We start from the raw sequence: 25,686 nt of genomic DNA, 5'->3' as shown, positions 1-25,686 counted from the left end.
AAGATGTGTTGAGTGCACACTCACTCATCTGCTTAATGGTGCCCACTTGTGGCCTGGCATGCACACTGCAGCGTCGCCCAGTCCCGACGCTCTCTTGAAAAAAGAAAGAAAAAGAACGTTCATTCGGGAAGCAGTGACGCAGATGACATGGGAAACTTTGTGAATGAAATGTTAGCAAAAAAAAAAACATACTTGATATGAGATACATGGACATTCTCTGTATCTTAATGCTGTACTTTGACGGAATTTTCCATCTAAGGCCACGTCCATATGTATAAGGATATTTTTATCATGGTAGATTAGGGAGGACAAAATCGACATCCACCCGGAGTGACAATCTATAAAAGACGATCAGATATGTATCTCAACTCAAGGAGTGCGATTTCATTGGGCTTGACTCGATGTACTGTATTCACATCTTTTAAATCAAAACCTATTTTCTAATCGGTTTTGGTGTCACCCACAGAACGGGCTTTTTAAAAAGAACATTATCTTGCTGTTGCTCAAGTATAAACGACACACGTTCTATGGAGTTTCACATTATATGGTAACATTCAGCTAGTAAGCTTTTGTTAGCTATATGGTTTGTCTGAACATTTTAGTGTTTCAATATACAGTGTTTTTTTCTTGTGTTGTATTTGTTGCTGCTCCGTCGTGTGTATGTGTGAACGTTGTTGAAAAGTTCAGTAAAAATTACTGTAACTTCTATGCTAGTTTCTGTTAGCTGGTCAAAAGAGTTTCATATTACATGTTAGCATTTGGCTAGTGAGATTTTGTTAACTATATGGTTTGTCTGAACGTTTTAGTGTTTCAATATACATTTTTCCTCTTCTGTTGCATGTGTTGCTGCTTCGTGTGTGTGTGTGTGTGTGTGTGTGTGTGTGTGTGTGTGTGTGTGTGTGTGTGTGTGTGTGTGTGTGTGTGTGTGTGTGTGTGTGTGTGTGTGAGAGAGAGTGTGAACGTTGTTTAAACGTTTAAGATTACTGTAACTTCTATGCTAGTTTCTGTTAGCTTGTCAATTAGCATGTTAGCATTTGGATAGTGGACTTTTGTTAGTTACTGTAAAATCCTGTGATTTCCTGTCTTTTTGTTGTAGCTTTTTTGCAACAACAAAAAAAAGATCTAACATTTTTGGGCTAATCCTATTAACATACGAAAGATTTATTTATTCTGATAATAAAGGATGCTAGCAAATCGGGGGATTATATCATACACAAGTACAAAGAAAAACTGATTTCTAAGGGTGATTGTTGGGGGGATGTATTATACATGTGTGTGTGTTATATTTTATGAATTTTATGGTATATGGTTTTATTGGGATGCGTCATGGTTTGCGTGTACATGTGGACGTGGCCTCAGAGTTACGTTTTCAAACAGGAAGTGAGTCAAACCACAGCCTGTGAGATTAACATGTGACTGATGACCAGCAGAGACGCAAAAACCAAAAACCAAAGCATGTACAACTTCCTCTCGTCAGGACACGCACTTGCATCACTAGCTATTCAGAAATAAAGAACATACATATAGGCTGCGATGTGGCAACACAAAACGCTCAAGTGTGATCAGCCACAAGAAGAAGAAGAAGAAGAAGAAGAAGAAGAAGAAGCTGCGGTGCTAAAAAAGTGCTCAAGTGTTTGCATCGCTAAAGAAAAAGAAGCGCACGATGCTAATGGCAACGACGATGATGTTTCTACATGGCTTAAAGCTTTGGAGTTCTCAGCGCTCGCCCGACTCGGAAAAAAAACGCTTTGTCGTCACGGTGACGATGACGCGATGAAGAGAAGATGTGCTAGCCTCCTGGCTTTTTGCATAAAATGTAAATCGTCACCACCAAAAGAAGAAGATTGAAAGAGGATTCTTGCCCTTTTTTTCGCTTCTTTTTTTCTGCTTGTTTGGGTTGGCATTTCCGTCGTCATGGCGTTGGTTGTTTGGTGCTGAACAGTGGGGAGTGTTACATGGGAGTTCTCCAGCGGGGGGCGCTGCAGGCTACGAGCCCTCCCGCTCTGTGCAGTCCTCGTCGTCGTCTTCCCGCTGCCCGTCCTCGTCCTCGTCCTGGCCCTCCGTGGCTCTCAGGGCTGGCTCCTCGCCGTTCAAGGTGGGACTCCGTGAGGACTTGAGCAGCTTCTCCTCCAGCTCGTGCAGCGACGGCTCCTTGTACATGCACACTGAGCACAAAAACATGCACAATAGAAAAAAGTTATCCTCATCGTTCCAGTCTCGGGCTGAGTGATTTTGAATTTTTTTTTTTTTTCTTCAATATTATAATTGCAATTTTTTCAAAGTGCTCTTGCAGTGTTTGTTTTTTTAGCAAACACAATTAATCTGTATTTTAGTAAACAATATCAGATTATTACAGATAAATGTTTTGGTCTTTTCGTTTAAGCAACACTAAAAGTTTTTGTACCAGCCATAACGATACTCATTAACTTGGGTCAATTAGCAGAGCCCAGAGTTCCAAGTAAACATGGTGAATCAGCATTTAGCTGTTATGCTGCACGCAAATGGAATAAAGTATGTCTAAATGCTTTTAATTCAAGGTTAAAATCATTATTTTTTCCCCCTTACAGATGATTAAAACAATTATTATTTTCACTCATCTTTTCAAGGCAAACAGAACATTGTGTGCTAAGACTACATAAACATTGCGGAAACCATAGGAAAGATTGGATTCCATTCTTTTATTAGAATAAAAAAGGATGTTTCTACCTTATTCAGTTCTTTAGTAATTTGAAAATAGGCAATTAGAAAAAAATCTTCTGAATAATTTCTGAAAAGATACATTTTCTGCACAACAGTGACTTTGACACAAATATTTGTTGTTTACTGACGCTCTGTGAATTAGATTTAATGTGACAAATGCTTTAATCATTCATGTCATCCTTGAAAACGTTCTATTTCCTAAGATCCGCTATCTTTTCATGTAATTTGATACCCGGGAGCCCGTTGAAAAGAGATACAATGCTGCCATCTGCTGGCCATAAATAATGGGTGTTTTTTGATTTTCCCACCCCATTCACAAAGCAGCGCTGCACAAGACGTTGCACTGCCCATTGAGAAAAGAAAAAAACGTAGTCGATGTCAATTGACATTATTGGCGGTATACAGTGGGCGTGTCCTTAACGTCAATTGACTCTTTTGGCGGTAAAAGAATTAAAGTATTTTAAAGCATTTTCCAAAAAAATTTTTTAAATCATGTTCCTTCAGTGTCTTAGTAGTTTTTGTAAGCTACTTTTTGTAAGCTATTTCTTATTTGTCTACTTTGTTTTTAAATGTTTTAAATTTGTTTATTTCATATTTGTAAATTTCTGTTAAAAAAACTGTGGATGAGTAAAATCAAATGAATGGTAAGATGGCAAAACTGCTTAGTAGCGTAGTAGCCTCTTCTAAAAATGATACACTGGGAGTCAAACCTCCATCATCGGGTTAGTGGAAGGAATTTCCTCCGTATGTAGAAAAAGTTTGTTAGTGTAGTCTTTTTTTGCGTAGTTTAGCAAAACATAATAGCTAGCCTCCTAGCTAACGTCAGCTCAACAGTGCACTGTCCATGTCTACGCCAAATCAGCACACCTGTGCCATTAATCTGAGCAACAGAAAAGCAATTAATCAGCCAGTAACTTAATAATCATTTCATTTGTTGTTTACAAACATTAGGTATTGTCCTCGAGTGCTGCGCGTGATAATGATGAGATGAAGCGAGAAGTGTAAGAGGACAAGGTTGAAGGACGAAGACGAGAAGGTAGTCGGCAGATATTTTTAAATGACGCTATGGGAGTCGGGATGGAGAGAGGGAGGGTGAGGGGCTCGAACGCTGAAAGCGGAGACGGAGGTCGACGTTGCCGCTTGAAACTTCCAAGTGTGACACTGGAGCGGCACTTTGTCCTCGGAATGACAGGAAGTGAAAACCGGACGACGTCCGCCTGCATCCAGCGCGCTGAATCAACGACGGATGACAAATGGTTGACTTTAATATAACCCACTAATATATTTTCTAGTGGTGAGTCTTGAATTTAACAAATTGTATGATTGAATTCAAGTGATGAACAACGAATCAAAACATTTCAAGGGTTTCAATTGGCCGAAAGTGGTAATGATGTAGTCAAAACGTACAATTTGATGTAAATAGCATATTAATTTAAAGAGCAAAAGTTTAGAAATGACAAAATGAGACAAAACTCCCCCACCCGTAGGAATTTTCATTCCTTTTGATTCAACCCCTCCCACAGAACATCAGAATATAAACGGGGCCCGAGTTGTACCTTCAATGGGTCTGGGGACAAAGTGCGAGCAGGGTTTGGTTTTCTTGACCCGGTTGCCTTTCATGATGACGCCCTCCTTAGTGAGACCCAGGAACCAGGCCCGGCCCGACTCGTGCTGCCGGTACATCGTGGACGAGTAGATGACGTAGTAGTTCTCAAACACAGACTCCTTGAACTTACACTCGGCTGTGAAGATGTCCTGAATGACACAAACACACACACACTTGAGTATTTCAGGTGTACAGTGAACCCCCCTAACAGACCCAGAATATAAAATCCACAATATAGAGACCATATGATTCTTCAAATGTACAGTTTTACCCCTCCAACATGCCAGCCGAGCGTGCTTGCTTCCAGCTATTTGTCACTTCCTGTAGTTTATTGTAAAACTGACACATAAAAAGAGAATTAAAAATGGTATATTTAAACACCAAAATGTTCAACCAAACGATATCATTTCATCTCATAAAAGTCCACTATCTTCATGTTGACATACAATGCATAATCCCTCAGAGGGGCTAATGTGAATTATCATAAAAGTTAAAGCAGTTAAATAAACTGCTATTTTACAAGAACACATACAAACTAAAAGAGCATAGAAAAATACTCACAGCCGTATAGTTTTAACAGCCACTATCACTTCGGCTTAGTTGGGGCCCTTCTCTGCCTCTTTTTCTTGCTCTTAATTCATTCACTTCCCCATTTTCACTGAAGCAACCCCCTTTGCTCCCGGCTGTTTTACTAGATTTTGGCTGATTTTGCAAGGTCCACAGAATATTCTGTTCTATTGCTATAAAAACATGGAACCTACCAACAGATTAGTCTCTTATTTCATCAGGGGGAAAAAAAGCATATTTGTATCTGTTTCCGTTTTGCAGCAATTAACAATAGAATATAGCCAAGTTTCATCACGATTCACAAATCTGTTGAAAACACTGGCAAAAAGAGCTTGTTGCAACATGGCCCTGGCTGATCTCTTATACTCTGCTGCCACCTGCTGGCCGTTTATTGTAATAACTGTAACTAACTTTAAGTGACCTCTTTATGTCAGAAGCTGTATCAAAGCCTTCTGTATGCTCTAGCATAAAAAACTAATAAATAAATAATAAATGCGTTTTTGGGAGTGCATTAAAAACGTATTTATATGTTTTGGGAGTTTAATGAGTTAAACTATGTCTTCCATTAAAGCTCAGTGCCGCCCGGCACCACCTGGTAGTACACTGCAACTCTAAATTCACACTTGCCCTTGTACTGTAAAAACCCATAAAAAAACGATTGCTGAAAAATAAACTAGTATGGGCGTAAAATGAGGCGCGAAATAACGGGGGTTCGCTGCATTTAATTTTTGAAGACATTCTGAGCACACGTGACGGCAAAACAACATTTTCCAACCAGCATGCCTCCGTCAGCAAAGAATGACATTTTAAAGTTTCATGTGAGCAGAAGGCTGAATAATGTATAACGCAGCATCATGAGCTCCACTGAGAAGGAGCTGTTACGAGGACCGCGAAGATGGAGGACGAAAACATTTGAGTGTGTTTTCACTGGCAACGTTTTATATGACTCTAAAAATAAAAAAAATCTTAAATTGAACTCTAAATGGGAAAAGCAAACTCTGCTGGCCTGAAGACTATTAGAAGCGCTGACCTAAATTGAAATATTTGTTCTATGAGATTCTTTCTTTCTTTCAGGCAACATATCCCAATTGACATCAGTAACAAAGATGTAAAGAAATGTACATGTTAAATGTATAAGCAAGATGCCTGAAAGGGCCTGAAAGATTGTATAACAGTCTCCATTTTGTAGTGTTTCTCTTGGCTGTGCTGCTTCCAATACATGCATGTGGATGTTAATTATTTTTTGTCCAATTAGATTGCAGCCTCTCTGTGTTGCCATGTCAATTTACTTCACAATCAGTAGTGTTGGCCCGTGTAACTTCACAACTGTTTCTTTTAACCAATCACATTTCAAATTCATCAGCAAAACTTGGACTAGCAAAACACGTCAGGAGCAATCTCCACATATTAATAATACATTTAATAATCCACATCCCTGGTGAGTATGATGTATTTTATATGAATGTTTTATGTTCTGTCAAATTATTAGAACATTTTCTAATCTGAATGATGTCGAGGCACAGTTGCCTGCTGTTATATTGCACTTTTGTATAGTATGGATGGTATCTGTAAATGTCATGTGCAATTAAAAAGGGCTAGGTACCAAAATAACGACCTGCCACTAGCTCAAAATAAGCAAGGGTGATGATGAGCCACATGCTGCTTCACCACGACATTACTTTGGGCAGCCTCAAGTGCGGGGATCAACTGAATGAATGAATGCTGTTCTCACCGACGTGTAAAGGAAGCCCTCCGCGTTCATGGCCATGTAGAGACCCGCCTTGACGCCCTGCATGGCCACCACCCGCAGACCCACCGGGATCAGGTTGAAGAGAGCTGCAAAAACGCACACAATCATGAGACACATTTTATGGTGAAAATGTGAAATGACTCATCCCAGATAGGAATTTTCCTCCAAGATTAAAAAAATAAAATAAATCGTGTGTGTGGGGGGAGTTATCCATGATTTTCATTGAAAAGGCTTATTGGTGGTTTATCCCTATTTTTTTTTTTCAAGAATTTGGTATGTAAAGATATAAACCAGTTCATTTCCATTTGTCAGCAATTCAAATTTAGAACACATAATCCAATTAGACTCGTATCTGTTTGAACGCTTAAGCCTTGGTGGAGGTCTACGCAAGCCTCGATTGTTGCATAAGTCTGCTTTGAGACCCCTGGAGCCAATCAGGATCCGGGATGATGAACCTGCTCCACAAAGGAACATCAACATCTGTGCACAGTTTTTGGACGGACGCTATGATTCTAAACGCCGTCGACACGCTCAAAGATATAAAGAGCGCGGCATTATGGGTGAGGAGGAGGAGGAGGAGGAGGAAGAAGCCCGTGGCGTTAATCCTCTCCGGGAGAACCGGGAGACAAAAAAGCATGTGAAATGGAAGGGGAAAAAAAAAAATCTCACCTCTCTTGCTCGCCTCTTCTTTTTGGGAAGCTGTGGAATATGCGTAACATGCATTTATATTCCATATTATAACATGCAATTCCCTTTTAGTGGGTTTTGGTCTATTCACAGCTACTGTTTATATGTTATGTAAATTGGATATGAAACACATACAGTAGCTACGCTTTATGTTTGTTGGTTAAAGTAGGTCGAAAAATGAAATACAGTGCACATAACATTTTGCATAAGATAGAGAATTCTAGCCCCCCCAATTTAGCCACTTATTGGGAAATTCAAATCTAAGACTTCCATCCATCTATTGCCTATAATAAAATATTATTGTATTTTTATTTATTTATTTATTATTTATTTAGATTTTCGATTTCATCTCATGAAATATTGAGTTTACTTTTTTTAATTTGTCCATTCTTGTCAACAGCTTTCTTTTCTATGTATTTATTTTATTATTATTAGCTTATTTTATTTATGTTTTTTTTCCCTCCTCATTGCTTTCTGAAAAGTCTTTTAAACTCATTCGTTTGTATTCATCATTTGGAATCCAACCGTTTACCGTATGTTTTTCAACGGGCGGGTGTGGAAGAGGGTCTCGTCAGCTTGTCTGTGAAAAACTCAGGTTTGTAAACCACTGTAATGACCAACGGATCCCTGTAGATGGCGGTATTTCATCGCTTTGGATTTTAGATCAGCACATTATGAGGGAGAAAAATGCCAACATGTGACGGTGGAATTCCGCCGAGTTTAGGTACCTTGTTTTAACAGGTTTCTGTTCAGCTTTAAGATGACAAGACTCACTGTTGTCGCTGTTCTCATCCTTGTTCCCGCTGATGGTTCCATCAGGTTGCATCTGGAGGAAGAAACCCTGCTCGCTGAAGAGACGCGTCACTATTCCCTTCAGCTGCGGCTCTGCAACCCAACACACACAAAAAATATAAAAATGTATCGTTTGGGCGAGTGCTACAAAGCCATCGGCACCCATCCGTCCACTCTAAACACTCTCAACGCATTTATAATTCAAGTGTAGGATTATATTTGAGGTTAGCGCAGCGAGCTACATGCGCCTCCGTGTCAGTGGACCTCCTCACCCCGACCACCCCCAACCGTGCCTTCTCAGTGCTTTTTGGTGTTCCCTTGTTTTACCTTTTGTATGCTGTTCTGCTTTTTAGATTCTCAATCAAGCATGAAAAGTAACAGGACTGTCCAAACATTTGCAAAGAACACAGAGAAAGGCAACACACTGGAGCGCAGATGATGCGCCATGTAACTAATAGGGTCGCAAAATTCCAGGAATTTTCAAAGTTCTAAATTTTTCATGGGATTTAACGAACATTTGGGAATAAAAGAGGAATTTACTAAACTGACGGCTCGCTTTTAAGAGGGAACTCAGGCCAATGTAGAGCACACATGACACAAGCACGCACACAGTCCAGACAACTAAGGCATTTATCGCATTATAATACTTTAGAAATGTTGGTGAAAATGTGTGTTGTTGTTGGTTGGTGTAGAGCTAAATGCTAAGCTAATTCGTTTTTTGTGTCCTGTCCCTTTAAGAAGCTGCTTGTGGTATCGCCGTGGAAACACATGCAGCTCATAAATGTGTAACATGAAATCTGTCACATGCGCTGACTTGACGCTTCTCCGGAGGAAAACGTGACGATAAAACCAGGCTTCACAATTACAGCTGGGAAAATTATTCGTTTTCTTATCAAGTCAAATCCAAACAGATGTTTTTATAATTAAAAATAGTCCAACCACTTGTTGGTACTTTTATCTTAATGAACACGGGGCACTTAATTAGGGACCATGCGTTGAGGTCCTATAATTGGAATCATTGGGTAAATTGTGTGAATAAATGCTGAACTCAACTGGGATAGATTCCAGCTCACATCTGACCCTAAGAGAACAAAGAATCTAGAAAATGAAAGGATGGATGCTACAATAGGATTGAACCCGATCCTTTAACGTGATCCCGACCAAAGTATCGGGTATTGTACTGAGCACTTTCCACCGTTGTGATCAAACAAAAACAAGCGATGACTCAATAGATCATCAAGCAGTCACTTAGACATCGATATGCCGGCCATTGATCACACCACAACACTTGTCAATACCACATTGATCAACGATGGTGGAAGTGCCGCTAAGCTTCATTTGAAATTTGAAAACAGTTCAGTTTAAGTTAAGCACATTTCAGGTAAGCCCAAAAGTCCAAAGTTTTTGCGAATTGACGGATCGGATTACTGCATCCGGCAACTCACCTGGTTTCCGTCGCACCGGTTTCTTCTTGCCGCCGCTACTACAGAGGCGGACTTTGCTAAAGACACTGAAGATGTGTCTCAAAGACCTGGGTTCCTTGGTGGGACTGGAGCGTCTCTTGTTGGTGGTGACCTTCTCGCTGTTGGACTCGCGGGCCTGACGCCTCTGGCGGATCAGGGAGCTGGCGATGGCTGCCGCCATCCCCTCTGGTTTTCAGTCCAGGACAGGCGTCATGTCCGAGAGCCTGAAATGTCCACCGCTGTCCCGTCACGACATCAAGCAGAGGGAGCTGGAGAAGGTTCTACAACACCTGAAGGATCCGTGATGTCAAATTGAAATTTTTGGACTTCTGTTTCATTCCAGATGACGATTGAGTTTGTTTTATTGCAAACATCCAGATACGTCACAAATCTTGATTATTTTTTTCCTCACTAAGGGCCGTCATGCCACAACATCAAGCAGAGGAATCTGGAGAAGATTCAAGAACATCTGAAGGATCCTTGGCGACTAATTTTACAGATGACGATTCTGCTCGTTTGTGAAAAAGTTGACATCCAGATGCTTCTGCGACAGTTTCAGCCACAAAATTAAGAATATTTTTGCATCATGACATCAAGCAGAGGAACCTGAAGAAGACTTTAGTTTCTGGACTTCTGTTTCAAACCAGATGTGTGAATCAGCTTGTTTGTCGAAAAGCTGATAAGCAGTTCTGCATTCAGCTTCGCAATCTTAAGAATAGTTTTATTTTCTCGGAGAATCATCACCTGAAGGTTCCTTAGAAAAATGTACATTGTTGACTTCTGTTTAAATCCAGATGATTCAGCTTGTTGGATCAGTCAGAGATTTTTTATTCTGGTTTTAGCTGTCATGTCACAAGATCAAGCGGAGGTACCTGGAGAAGTTTCTAGTTCACATGAAGGATCCTTGGGGATGACAAACTGCATTGTGGTCTTTTTCGTTTTGATCCAGACAATTTGTTTGTGGAAAAGTTGTCACGCAAGAGAGAGTTCAGTCACAAGCCTAAGACTAATTACAGTATTTAGACTGAAATGTCAATAATGTTTCCTCTTGACGATGCGGAATCAAGCGATGTATTATAATCCACTGTTGATGGGAAGTTTGAAAAGCCGCATCCCGCCGTGAAGAAGCTGAAAACCGAGGTAGCCGACCTCGATTGAATCGTGTCTGATGGATGTAGAAAAGCAAAAAGATAATTGTGGTGACTGATGAGCGGGAGCTAACGGTCAAAACTTTCCTTCATCCAAGTTGGCAGTCACAATGCATCCTTGGTAGCCATCTCTCGGCAGCGCAAAGAAGAAGATGCACCACAAAAAAAAAAAGAGCCTCTGCTTTAGCTTTCTTCATCAATATTCATGAGCAAGCGTGTCTACATGCCTGGCAGGAGGTTTTTCTGCGGCTTCAACTTCAACCACCTCAATGCGGCAACACGAGAAGTTGTTGGAGGGGAAAACAGCCAAATCCAAAATACGGCAGCTTTGACACGGCACAGATACTCGCATCGATCCCGGTCCTCATCGTCGGCAGAACGCTGCCCAGAGTGGCGGGATTCCGACGGATGGGGAAGAAGAAGGGCAAGAGAGAGAGAGCGCGAGAGAGAGAGAGAGAGAGAGAGAGAGGGGAGGGAGGTGGAGGTGTGGAAGAAGCTCCTAAAAATAGTCAGCCTGATGTTTCATGTTGCTCCCACATCACAACGTTTCTCTCCATCGACACAAACGCCAACTCTTAGTGGACAAAAAATTAAATAAAAATCCAGTTTGTTAAGAACGTGAAGGAATTCAGTCCACTTTGATGCAGTGGAGTGATTCGGAAACTAAGAGGATCAAAAAAAAGTGGATGCAGCAGAAGCAACTTTGTTCTCCTTAAAGACTGCTGCTACACCAAAGATATACTTCCTGAAATGTCACGTTTGGGAACGGAACCCTTTGAAAGCACTTCCAAGCAAATGTCAAGAATTTTTCACGTCTTCTTTAAGTTGATTTCTTGCGAGAAATACTCAAATGTAATGCAAGGAAAGCACTGCAGTATCCTGCTGTCATGCTTAGACCAACTATTGCGCTCCCTCATGGTCACAAACATTTGACAGTTTCCAATTATTGAAACAGCATTAAAAACAACTACAGAAAATGAACCACATGCTGCTTCACCTAAAGAGCAGCAACCAACTGATTATTCTTCTCTACTCTTAACTTTGGCCGATTACAGTTAAAGTAATTTTTTGAGAATATAGTCCTGTTTTTCAGTGATAATTTTCCACAATAAAAGGCAGAATATTACAAAAATAAAGTTGTAATTTGAAATTCACTTTTGTCCATTTTAATTTGAAATGCAAAGATCGGGCCTTGCCGCGTATAAGAGTAAAAATCTGTACAAAATTGAGGACCCCCCCCCCCCACAAAAAAGGTTTATATTTGCCTGAAAAGCCACAAATGAAACTCCTCAACTCACTTCACTAGAGTTTCTTGCTGACAAGATGACACCAGATGGCATTAAAGCACTACCTTTGTCTAAATGAAGCTCCTCGACACACTTTAACATACAGTAGCTCATTGGCACTACAGGATGGCGGCAAAGCAATGATTTTATTAGTTTTTCAACAAATAAAGGATGTTAGACCAAAAAAATTGTGCATAGAGGTAAATCTGTCTTTATTTTTTATTTTTTCTTACAATATTTGTCTTTATTCTGGTGAAGATTACAACTTGTCACATGTTTCTGCAAATAAAATCAGTTTGTTCTCAAAACATAAACAAAAATATTTTTATACACATGCTGATGGAGCCCTTGGAAATCTTCCTCCCCTGAACCCAAAAAGTTTAAGAAGCCGTGTGTTTGGATGCAGACGCTCCCGTCCACAATCTTGTGGTGACCGGCATTACACAAGCAGACGCAGCTTTTCAAGCTCCAAATACTCACTCGCCGTTCACTGAATATTTCAGCAAGCAGCACAAACACTTTGATGCTATTAAAAACTAATCCACCACAACCAATCAGTTTGCCCGAGGCGGTCACACGCACGCCACGGCGACCACAATGCCAAGATAAAGTAGAACTTCATCATCAGGAAGGAAGAATGGTATAAAAAAATCAAAAAACAGGTCAGCACTTTCAATTATCATCGTGTATTTGTGTACCTGCGCACTGGGACCGGCCGCTTGGATATTTTACTCCTCAATGTGGCACAACTTTGCTTTTAACACCAATCAGCATGACTAATAGAGACCATAATTACAGTCTCAATAACTCAGACGGTGAAAAACTTCTTGAGCATTGGTTTTCCAAATCAAACTTTTTATTAGGCCGATGCCGATACCGTTCAGATACCTGGATTGTTGTTTTTTTTCAACATAAAAAAGCTGCCCTGCCATCGGTTCAGAGCATTCAAGGGCCAATAGGATAGCCTAGCTTGGCATGCAGTGAACACGTCACACATCAGTGAATGTTGCGCACAAGTAAAACACAAGATGCTGCATCCAAAGTCCTATATTAGCGTCGGAAATAATAGTATCGGCATGTTACTTGTTAGTACTTGCTGATGCCAATACCACTGTCTGCCGACACCGGTATCGGAACAACACTACTTTTTATGACACTGAATTGCAAAATATAAACATAAAAACATAATGAAAAAGAATATAAAGAATTTAATATGTACAGACTAGTATATTTTATCTTTTCTATTACATCTGTCCGTGTTAAAAAAACGACTACAGCCCTTGAGTGCAAAAGTTTACCTATCTGCTCTATGGGGTATTTTTTTGCCTTGGTGGAGGTCAGCTTTCTATATGCTCATTACGGCTTTTTTAAAACAACACAACAATGGCGACGTGAGACTTTTGCAAAGTGTCGTTTGTGAATTACTTACTGCTAAGATGAACCTGACCTGCTGCATCACACACACACACACACACACACACACACACACACACACACACACACACACACACACACACACACACACACACACACACACTGTTGATGCAGGTATGTTTCCTGATCAATACACAAAGTGCCAACATTAGAGGGCAGAATAAAGTCGTCAGGTAAAGACGAAACCTCCATGCGGCTCACACACGCACACGCCAATAATCAATGATGAAAGATGAAGTCAGCTTCATAATGAGTTATTATTAGCAGTGTTAGCAATATATTGTTTTTAAATGTCAGGGGCACACATAGTTGATATTTAAAGCCTTCTGATTTTTCAACACAGGAGTATGGAGGGGGTTGTTTTTGTTTGAGGGTAATGTGACTTAGTTAACGATATGGCTGCGTTTACCTGGATTAGTCGCTGGTCAGTATCAGAGAACATATAGAGAAAATGGTGGAAGCTGATTTGAACCTTTTGACTGTGAGGCAGTCGTGTCAAACACTGTGCTGCCCAAATCGATTTCAGTTGACTCCAAAGAAGAAATGCCAGGTGGTGCAGAGTGGGGACACGTCGCCATCTGCTGGACGCAAGCATAACAGCAAGTGTCCTGCTCACATTGCAACGTCTATGGAAAGCCCATTGGCCTTTTGTTTTTTTTCCATATCCTTAGCATCCAGCTCACTCGTAAGACAATTCAGCACACTAGTAAAATGACTGTGTCCTACTAGTTAAATTTTTTCCACAGCTGGGTGACTGGGCGACTTTGGTATGACAAGTACATAATGGTAAAATCTGTACACTAGTAGACATCTGCATGCTGCATAGTAGTAGTGATTGAACTGCTAGATTTTAACTAGTAGCATTTTACAATGACGCTCATAGTACTAATAGCATGCTGTTGCATAGTTGGCAAAGTTTGTATTAGTGAGGACAAAGAGCAAACTAGTACATGCACACTCTCCGTTCTCACTAGTAAATTTATTTAGCGCACGTGACGAGTGGAATGACTGCCTTACTACTAGTAATAATAATAATAACAATAATCCACTAAACTTCTGAACAGTAGGTGAACTACATGTTACTAGTGAGGGAAAACTTTGCACTAGTTGACAAGTTCTACCAATACTACAAACGGCATTCTTAAAATCCTACTCGTTAACATATGGCACTTCACTAGTAGTATTGTACTAGTATCATGCAGAATATCAACTAGTGTCACAAGTAACACACAATTGTCTTACTAGTATCCCAAACATATCCTACTAGTGTACAAAAATGTCATCCAGTTGTGGAAAAACTTTACTAGTTGGTTAGCCTACTAGTTGGGCCTAGGAGTGTTACTAGTGCATGGCCTTTAAACTGGACATCAATGTACAGGTAAATCTTGCTAAGCAGGCTAACAGTGCGTGACACATGTCGACTAATTGAGCCTAGTAATGTTACTAACGACACACAGTAGTTCGCTTGTAAGGTATAATTGCATACTAATAGGCCAAAAGTTGCACTAGAACCTTTTAGACATGGCAAACTTTTTGCTCTCTGCTCACCTTGTAACTACATCAATTCCTGAGTCAACTTTAAGTTAAGTGAGATAGCTAGCACACGCGCAAAGTGCACAGCAGTGTAGTACATCTTGAGTGTGTGTGCGCGCGTTTTAAATATTTGATGGCAAATCCTTAATTGAGGAAGAACATTCTGCTACTGCAACATTTATGAACGTGAAAACAAAAAGAAAAAGAAGAAGAAGCACTGAGTGATCTCAGTGTTCTCACGTTTCACTGCATGGCTGTCAAATTCACTGAAATACGGATCATCACTTTTTCGGTGTGGATTTCCAAGTAAGCCCTGGATGCATAGCGCATTTCGAGGCGTGCTTCAATGTCTGGTGGACCTAAACATTTGACTCCGCCCACAGGGATTTTCGACCTCGAAGCGCCTTCTCTCTTTTTTTGTTGTTAAACCTAAACCCTAACCATAACACTAAACCTACCACATAACAATTACAGTATGTTTTGAACACTTTATTGAACAACAAAAATTAAAAACTGACCGAAACCCAAATATTATCTCATTCTCTGCCATTGACGGCTTTAGACGTCAAAAAATCTTTTGAACTATTTCTATTTAACATTTTTTCCACTTTTGTTAACAAGAGTATGAAAACCTAGAAAAAAATGGTTTTATTGTACATTTAGAACAGATATAAAATTTGTGATGAATCGTGAGTTAACTACTGAAGTCATACGATTAATTATAATTTAAAATTTTAATCGCCTGACGCCCAATTTTTTTTATAATCTTTTCTTTTTTTTTGAAAAAAAGATTATTTAAAAATTAAATAAAACATTTGTAACCGCCTGACGACCTAATCTTTTTATATATTTTTTCTTTTTTGAAAAAAGATTATTTTAAAAAAAGAAAAGAAAACATTATTAAAAATTAGGTCGTCAGGCGGGTAAAAAAATATTTAATTTTAATATTTTTATTTTTGAAAAAAAGATTATTTAAAAAAAGAAAAGAAAACATTATTAAAAATTAGGTCGTCAGGCGGTTACATTTTTTAATTGAAATTAATTACATGACTTCAATAGTTAACTCATGATTAATCACAAATTTTATATCTGGTCTAAATGTACAATAATTTTTTCCCCCTAGGTTTTCATACTCTTGTTAACAAAAGTGGAAAAAAAATGTTAATAGAAATAGTTAAATTTATTTTTGACGTCTATAGCCATCAATGGCAGTGAATAAGTTAACCTCAACCGTCCAGGGGCGCGCTATCTGCTGGGGACATGTAGTACTGCACTCTGTTTAGTTGGCTCCGCCCCGGCTGACTGAGGCTTGAGTGTTTGTTGTTTTCCATGCTCCATAATGTGTTTAAAAATAACAATAACTTTACGTCATAAGACGGTGCATCATTAATTCTGCAAATTTTGGTGGGAATTTTTTTAGTTTAAACCACTTTGAAAAATCCGTGTGGGCGGAGTCAAACGTTTAAGTCCACCGACGTGGAGGCACGCCTCGAACTGCACTCTGTATCCAGGGCTACTTGGAGTTTCCCAGCATAAAGATGCAGCATTATTAACGACACTAGAGGGAGACAAAGATACTCAAGATAAGCTCCAAAGTGCTTTTCATGACACTGGTTCACTTCCAAGTCGTTTTCATTTCACAATTACTTTTCCCAAAGGAAATCATGGGTATACGGAATATGCTAATTTGAAAATGGGTTATACGCAGAGGAAATTGAATCAAGCATGAAAATTGTCAAGGAATTATCCAGTCTCTATTGTAACACTCGAACAAATTCTAATTAAACCAGGAAATCTGTTGTGATTTTTTCCCATTCAACTCCTTGTTACAGAACAGCAAGCGGCACAAAAAGTGCTGAAACAGCAATGACATCAAATCCACTGACCTAACTGACTTTGACTGATGTGAGTGACGTGGCTGCCGTGACGACTTACTCGGCTTGCAGCTCTCTTTGACAACGTTGCTTTCATCCTTGTGCACCTCCTCGCTCGCCTTCTCGCAAAGACCGCAGTAAGGACTCATTCGGTCGATCGACGGGCCAAATTGTGAGTTGAGTGCTTGGAGCCCGAATGCCGCTTCCCTCAGCTCGTTATGTCGGCCTGACAAAACACTTCTCAGCTGTTTTCACTGTAACGCTTTTAGCCACCAACAGTGTCAACACGCCGAGGTAATAAAAGGCCAACCATGGCAACTGACCAGACGTCTGACACTTGACCAGAACTTTTGCTTGTGGCTATTTTGGTGTTCAACTAACATGGAGCAAGTCTGCTAGATATAGATCTACTAGTGCACACATAGTAAGTCAAATTTGTCTGTGGAGCCTGCGATTCTGCGATGCGTGTTGAGGTTGGAGAACGTGATGTGTCAGTAAAGAGAGCAGCTATTCTGGGACTGGAAGGTGAAGCGGTGGCTATTTATATCGGGAGCGTTCAACAAACACTGTCAGAGGGCGCTGTCGTCCCTGTAGCTCCATTCACGATGCGTATCCAAACTGCACCATGATGTCAGGAAGCATCACAGTTGAAAACTCAAGCCTTGTTTCATTTTAACTCATTCACTGCCATTGACGGCTATAGACGTCAAAAATGTATTTGAACTATTTCTATTAGTTTCATTTTTTCCACTTTTGTTAACAAGAGTATGAAAACCTAGATTTTTTTATTGTACATATAGAACAGATATAACATTTGTGATTAATCTTGAGTTTAAATAAGTAACTAAACAAAAAACAAAATATTAAAAAATTAGGGGCATCAGACGATTACATTTTTTAATTGTAATTAATCGCATGACTTCAATAGTTACCTCACGATTAATCACAAATTTTATATCTGTTCTAAATGTACAATACAAAAAAATCTAGGTTTTCATACTCTTGTTAACAAAAGTGGAAAAAAATGTAAAACTAATAGAAATAGTTTAAATGAATTTTTGACGTCTATAGCTGTCAATGGTAGTGAATGAGTTAATACCCTAGAAACGTGTTCATGTTTTGGGCTTCTTTTACTACATCCATTTTTAACTAACGTCAATTCTTGTCATTTATATCTAATATCTATTTTTTATTTTTAGACCCTTCAAATTTCAGTTTGTTTGCACAATGTGCACACAGTAAATTATGTCAAGTAAATATGACTCTATTTAGAGTGGGACCAAATATACTCGGTTTTAGAGTAATATTTACGCTTGGAAGAGAGTAAAGAAAATAATTGAAATAAATAAATAAGTCACTCAAGGGTGGAGGAACAATCTCACGACCTTCAGCTAGGGAGACTGCCACCCTACCACCTGAGATATGCCCCTCCTACTGTTTGCTTATATCCAAGAGGAGACCAAGATGTTTTTGGTCTTGAAGTTACGAAGATTCCAGCTGACACGAGCAATATACTAACACGCAGCAGGAGCTGCGTGGCTCAGGGAGTAGATCGGCTGTCTCCCAAGCTGAAGGTAGTGAGTTCGTTCCTCAACCCTTGAGTGACTTGTATTTATTTATTTTTCAATTCTTTATTTGTTGATCAATCGTTGCATCTTTAATCTATTAGGGCCGGGTATCGATTCGATTTTGATTCACAAGAGTTCAGTTCGATTCGATTCCGATTTCCCCCGATTCGATTCACTTGGTTTGATCCGATGTTTATTACTTATGGAACATCAATTCTTCTTAAGTAACAAGGACATGATAGAAAAACTCCAAAAACATTAAATATACATTCAAAAGATTCTGAATTGTCAGCAATAAGTCAGGTGTTTCATAAATATAAGAAAATACTTTTAAATTCACGTTAACAGTGAATTTCAAGAAAACAGTAAGATACCAAAAAAAAAAGATCTTTAAAATTCTATTTTGTTAATTTATGGGCAAAAGAGATATTAAAATAATTGATTCATGGTTTTATGAATCAATATCACGCTCGAAAAGGAAAATCAATTTGATATTGATTATTCAAAATGTTTTTTTAGCCCAGCCCTATAATTTATAAGTAAACTTACTTTGCCCAAACTGTATGATCCAATTGAGTGAAAACATTTTTTATGTAGTTTCCAAATGTTTCATTTGGTCAAAACGACAACCTGTTTTCCGTTACAGACCAAACCTGCACTGTCAATTTGAAATAATGCCACTTTATCAAATTTTCTTCATCGATTAATCGGAAAAAAGAATCGACTGGTAAAATAAGCGATTAGCTGCAGGCCTATTGGTGCACATTGATGCCGCGATAAGGAAAATGCTTCCTCATTCAGGAAGTGATGCGTTGCAGCAGTGGTGGCGGTGAAGCCGCCGGGGCTGATGGGAGCGTTACTGCAGCTCTGCCCTCCATCTGCTGCAGCCACGTAGTCGCATTACATTAAACCGCATCAAGACTGACTCACGGTATATTATATTATAGCGTGTGTGTCATAAATAATTACAAGGTCCGCGAAGTGTCGCTACATGAAGACGTACACTTTCAGACTATCACCGCATTACATTTGCCATCCCTCACTGGTCACCATGGCGACAGTGTTAAAGGAGCAAAGCGTCCAGCCCAAACGGTCACAAATGGTGTCCGTTTGAGTTCCCGACACGACTGTAAAAGCATTTGCACAAGGCTCGGCGGTCACGTCGTCCTTGCACGTCAGCGCTGATGATCCATGCCAGCGCAGCAACATATTTTAAACTTAATGGGACTTTTTAATCGATGGGGAACACTCAACGGCCGTAAGAGTCTCTCCTCTGGCTTCTAGCACATAACCTCACCCCACTCCCTATAACCGAAGCTGCTACTGCAACACGCCGCATTGAAAATCAGGTCCATGATCACCCGCAGAGGACGAGAAGCTTCAACTTTGTGCTGGTGTGTATTTGGTGTAAAAGAGTTCAAAGAATGAGGTAGAGGGTCAGTTAAAGGAGTAATTGATATTAGAAGGAAGGCAGCAGAAGTTCATTTGTTGAAGTTGAAAGTAAACAAAGACAAAGGTAACTGAAGTTGATTCAATGTAATGGAAGATAATTTACATTATTGAAAGTTAAGGGGAGCTAGTGGACATTAATTTACAGTAGTGGTGGTTAAAGTAGCACTTAGGAACTTTTCAGCCTTTATAAAATATTTTCATAACTCTTTTGATGAAACATCGACTTAAAACTAATTGAATGGTAGCTTTGGCATGGCCTGAGGGGGTCTGTCTAATTTTTACTGGTACTAAACAACTTTGAGGCGGATGGTGGGAACACTGCCACATAAAAAAACAAAAAATTTGCCAATTCCCCTTTCCCCATTCGTTACAAAGTCGGAAGTCTATTTGAACGTCGACTCCCGTTTACTGCTTTCCTGGCAGAAGCTGCAAAACAACTGAAAAGTTTTGTCTGAGGAGAACAGTCAAGGATCAACATTGACCAGGCTTTTACTCGCTGGCGTGAGCTCAAAAACAACACAATACACTCGTCCTCATGGGAAATGAGGTCTTCCTTCAGGCATACCATTACCGCTTTTGTCCATATGGCACCGCCATCATCAACGTAAACGGAAAGTTTGTTAGTGTTGCTTTATGGGGAAGTAGTGGTTAATTCAATTAAGAGAAAGCAAATAGGGGGTATGTTTGATTTTATATAAGGCAGTGTAAGCTGAGTAAAGTTCAAAGTTGAAATAAAGTTGAAGTTTAATTTTCATAAAAGCCAATGTAAACTAGTGGAAGTTAGCTGAACATAGTGAAAGTTAATGGATGACAGTGGAAGTTGACTGAAGGAAATGGAAGGTACTGGAAGCTAACTGAAGTAAGGTGAATGGAAAATGGCAGTTGATTAAAGCAACTGGAAGCAGAAAGCTAGTGAAAGTGAGTGGATGCTAGTTAAGCTAATTCAACAGGGGAAGTTAATGGATGATAGTGGAACTTGACAGAAGGAAAATGAAGTTCTTGGAAGTGGACTGACGTTAGATGATGTTAGATTAGGTCTCTTAATGATTTGATAGGTGACTTGAGCTAGGCCGTTGTAGCTGTGACCTGTCCTGGCTTGGCGTCTTCCTATGTATCTGCACACTTATCCAGTTGAAACTAGTTAAGACCATCAGGTCACACATTTTCACATAGGTGGGTGGGCGGCCAAGACAGTATAAGAGTAGAGACCATTTTGAATAGATTAGACCTTCTTCCGCATTCAGCTGTAAAGGCTGTGTACTCGATCTTTCTGGCATCCAGTAAATAGTTCAACTGAGAATATGTGGTCTCCTGGTTGTTATTATTAGTATAGCGAGTATTCAAGATAAATGAACCTGTGAAAGTTGCCATCTGCACTTTACAATGAATTTAATAGAAGATGGAGGAGGTTGGCTTAAGGCAAAGGAAGCTAGCGGAAGTTGATTGATGGAAATAGAAGCTAATTAGAAGCACTGGAAGTTAATTGAAAGTAATGGAAGCTTATTGAAGATCACGAAAGTGAATGGAAGGTACTGGATTAAAGGACATGGTTGACTTTAGAAAATGGAAGTGGACTGAAGACAAAAGGAAGATGGTTGACGTGAATGGGAGTTAGTGGAAGCTGATGGAGTCTAGTGAAAGTTGAGTGAATATAAGGGAAGTTATTGAATGCTTGTGGAAGTCGTTAATAGGAGTTGATTGAAGTAAGTGGCCTTTAGAAGTACCAGTGATATGGAGCGAGTGAATGCAAGGCAGTGGACACTAAATCAAGGAAATGAACATTGATTGAAAGCACTGAAAGTTGATTGACCTTAGTGGGGAAGATTGGAAGGGATTGGAAATTGTCATTATTGAAGTAGTGGACGTTAGCTCAAATTGATAGAAGGTAGATTGCCTGACTGCCTGTTTTGATCCCAAAAAAAAATGTTTTTAAAGGCTAGCAGTGAGCGTTTTAGCTGCACTTCCACCATCTCCATTATTAGCATAAGCATAACTGAAGTACATAAACGTATAAAACAATATTAATATCATTGTAATCCTTCACACTGTAGTGGGAAGACTGAACAAGAAATACAGACACTTTTCAAAATGAGATGCGCTACTAGTGACTCCCACAAAAACAGCAGTCAGTCACATCTTCATCGTGACTGACTGCTAAATATCCATTGGAAGCTTATTAGCGCAATTATTTCAACAGTCTGTCATTGATGGTAGCAGAGTGCACTTGGTACCGACATCTACAAACCGTTTACAAGTTTAGCAGGTGACAATCACGCACACACACTGGAAGAGACACGTCACAGTTATCATAATTAACAGCAAGAATGTCCCCAACTAACCTATCACGGGTGGGTATGGACGGTATCCCCTGCGATTTGCAGGGTTCACCATATATCGTGTTTGGGTGTGTCTCAACAGCACGACAACAAGAAGAATAACACTCGTCCTCTGGGATGGAGTCTCTCAGGTTACTGGCAGTGGGTCACAACATTCCATAATGGTGTCGATCCCATCCCACAATCAATACAACACACACACACACACACGCACACACTGATGTCTGCTGTAAACAAACCCACACTCACACCGAGGATGACGGTTCACTTTACATCCATATTCTGAAAAACTTGCTTCACATTTTATGGCGCTTCCCTGCTGAAAAGGATGGCCGACATGTTCTTGTGGCGGGTTCGGGGACAGCCATGTTGAGTTCGGGACGTCCCGCAGGACATGAAGTGAAGGAAGGCTGTGCCCATGTCAGCGAAACACTTAAGATCAAGAGTAGGAATGACTCAGCAGTCTGCTCTTCGGAGATATAATTCCGGCTACTAAGTGGCTTCTTATTCCACCTCACGTCGGCTGGAGTGGAATTCCAGTAAAGAAAAACTTGATATGTCACAGCATTTCATAGTAATCCATAGATAGGCCAAGAAATGCCACTGGATACTTAGTAAAAAAGTGTTTTAATGCTGACCTTTGAGCTGATTCATTCAATCGCCATGTCACATAACCAACGATAAATTGTTCTTTCTTCTCTCGGTTATATCGAAAGCTATTTATTCCATACCCTTGATATGTACTTCTAGTACATGTACAAGTACGTACATTTTGTCCTCAATAGTAAGACAATTCAGCCCCTGGTAGACCAACGGTGTCTTACTAGTAACGTTTTTTCCCCACTTTTGTATGCTCAGTTTTGCCTCACTTGTAACAAGTAGTTAGTTGTCCAACTAGTATGCCAAAGTTGTCCTATTTATCAGGGCAAACCGCATGTAGCTTTAGCTGTGTCTCAAAGAAACCAAATAAATGCTCAAACGGCTTGCCATTGGTTGACCGTAAAGAACAACTACGTTTCCCAGAATGCTCTCTATTTTGGATTCTTACGCAGTCACGCAGGCATGTCTTACCATTGTTTGCCCTAATAAATAATTAATAAGTGTCTATTTCCGTTAGAATCCTCATTAATAGCGCTCCATCTACTTGTCTCTCTTTCCTTGGTCCTGCTGTCCGTCTCTCCACCTATCTCTCTCTTTCTGTACCTAGTTAGCTAATTTCCATAGAAACCGTACATTGCTTACTTTGATATTACATTGTTTACTGACTGCATTATTTGCACATTTGTTGTATCAGTACTAACCGCGCCACGGGTCATTTTATATCACTTAATGATGCACTGTACTTTTGTGTTTATTTCCTAGTTGTATATTTAGTTATGGTGGCTGCAGTACTAAAGCAGCTCCAACTACCGGACACAAATTCCTCTTGTGTTTCCTCAAACTTGGCTAATAAATACAAAGATGATTGTGATTATGTTGCATTTTCAAGCAAGGAGAAACAACACCCAATACTTCTATGAGCTTCTCTTTTATACATTTGAAAGTCACGCCCTGCTATCGTCACTAAACATGGACAATGCTATGATTCTAATCAAACAGGAACCAGTCATTAGTCATATTTGAAACATCTCAGCAAGTGTGAGACATACAGTTATAGTTGTACATTTTCCATCAACTTACAACCCAATTGTCCTACCTCCTTTCTGACCCTCTTCCCATATTTTTACCAGTTAGTTAAAATCTTGTCTTCATTTTATTTCCTCAAGAATGTTTCTATGTCCCCTTGCCCATCTCTGTCATCTCCCCAGCCTGTCTGTCATTCTGTACCAGCTGCCTACCTGCCTGCCTGTCTGTCTGTCTGTCTGTCTCTCTTCCCCTTGGCCTGTCCGCCCCTTGCTACTCTCACCAGTCTTTCTGCCTTCATTAAAATCTCCATGAACGTCTCGTTTTCTGTTGACACTATGTTGCCTGTCTAACTTCCTAGAAGTCACCGTTTTTGTTTTACAATGACGTCTCTCTGGCGACCCATCCTCCTGTCTGTCTCTCACTATCCCTACCTGTCTTACTGTCTTTATTTACAACCCTGTCTCTTTAGAATCTCTGTCTCGCCGCCTCATGCTTGTCTCCCTTACTTCTCTGCATTTTTTATCTTCATGAATGTCTCTCTGTCCTCTTGTCCATCTTCCATTTGGCTTATCGCTCATTCTGTCGTGCTTGCCTGTCTATCTCCCCTTGGCCCACCTGTCTTACTGTGTTTTGCTGCATCAGGATTTTTTTTTTTTTTTTTAACTGCTGGGCCCTTAACATAACAAACCCAGCACATACGCACACTCAGACTGCCAGCACGGCTTCACCCCATCCTATAATAACCACACCTAGGATCTGGTGATGAGCAGCTGCATTGAGGATACCGCAGTGTAGTCCACTTCTACCCAACATGCATCACTCCCCTCCCATCGCGGTCGTCCCCACCCTCCGTTCCCCAACTTCCCTGCCCAACATCCCGCACCACAAACTTGCATCGTCGTCCATATATCTCCCTTCCTTACCTGCCGGTGCCTTCTCTTTGCCTTCCATCTCACGCTAGGCTCGGCTTGGTTCGGCTAAGCTTCGACTGGCGGCTCAGTCAGACCCGAAGTCTTGGCGGAAATCCACTAGTCGTCTCCTTCTTCTTCGTTTCCACTTCTCCCTGACTCAGCTGGGCGAGTCGACACGCGTAGCCGGTGGCTCGACGTGCCCGGTCGTCAATCACCGCCCCGGAGGAGAGCTAACGGGCCAAAATGGAGGCTAAAGAGCGGGAAAAATAGCCGAGAGGTGGCGGAGAAGACGGCTTGTTTTCCCGCCGATGCTCGTGTGTTCACCTGTGCTGCTCTCACTCTCTCTCTGACTCTCTCACTCTCTCTCTGACTCTCTCACTCTCTCTCTGACTCTCTCACCCCCTCTCTCTTTTCCTCCAATCTCTCTCAATTTTCCAATGTCCCCCCCCCTTTTCTCTCATCCAATCACATTATCCCTATTCGCTTTTTCGATCTCTCCCTTTGCTTCAATATCTCTCTCTCTTGCTCACCCCTCTCGTTTCCAATGTCTCTCTCACCCATCCATCTCTTTACATGTCTATTTTCTGTCTCTGTCATCCCCAACTTGCCGTCTAACAAACTCTCTCCTTTCAAATGTCTGTCTCTAGATCCCTTTCCCCCTCCTTTTCAATCAATTTACCCCTCTACCTAATGTTTCCCCCTCTCATGAAGATAATGTCCATGACAATAGGCAAACATTAATGAACATTTACACTCCATCTCAAGAATGTCCCCAAAAAGCTTATAGGAAATATGTGTAATTTTTTTCCCTTCAATGTCCATTCATTTTAACTCACTATTAATTGCAATAATATGCAATAATGCAAATAATCGGGAGCTGTTTGCATTCAAACTTCAGCTTGCAGCCAATGCAAAATCAATGATGCCTATTAAACTGCATTAAAGGACTTCAC

The 25,686-nt window shown here is 40.3% G+C and overlaps 1 protein-coding gene across 2 annotated transcripts; it reads right to left on the bottom strand.

The window, feature by feature from the left end:
• Positions 1-448: 448 nt before the first annotated feature.
• LOC147171484 (fibroblast growth factor 12-like) lies at positions 449-25,119 on the bottom strand. Of its 2 annotated transcripts, none has more exons than XM_086080434.1 (5): positions 24,746-25,119; positions 8,085-8,195; positions 6,606-6,709; positions 4,257-4,455; positions 449-2,165 (listed from the first exon to the last, which is right to left on the bottom strand). In XM_086080434.1, exons 1-5 carry the CDS (start codon positions 24,771-24,773, stop codon positions 1,987-1,989), a joined length of 621 nt encoding a protein of 206 aa, XP_085936560.1. In that variant the 5' UTR covers positions 24,774-25,119; the 3' UTR covers positions 449-1,986. The 2 variants fall into 2 exon arrangements, with proteins under 2 accessions (XP_085936560.1, XP_085936559.1); XM_086080433.1 differs by lacking the exon at positions 24,746-25,119 and adding an exon at positions 9,548-11,089.
• Between the last annotated feature and the right edge of the window lie 567 nt (positions 25,120-25,686).

The sequence above is a fragment of the Leptonotus elevatus genome, chromosome 7, assembly GCF_054856555.1.
Source record: "Leptonotus elevatus isolate MCC_2025b chromosome 7, RoL_Lele_1.0, whole genome shotgun sequence".
NCBI classification, from domain to species: domain Eukaryota; kingdom Metazoa; phylum Chordata; class Actinopteri; order Syngnathiformes; family Syngnathidae; genus Leptonotus; species Leptonotus elevatus.
Note: the sequence above shows the minus strand (reverse complement) of the source record. Positions and strands in the feature narration are given on the sequence as shown.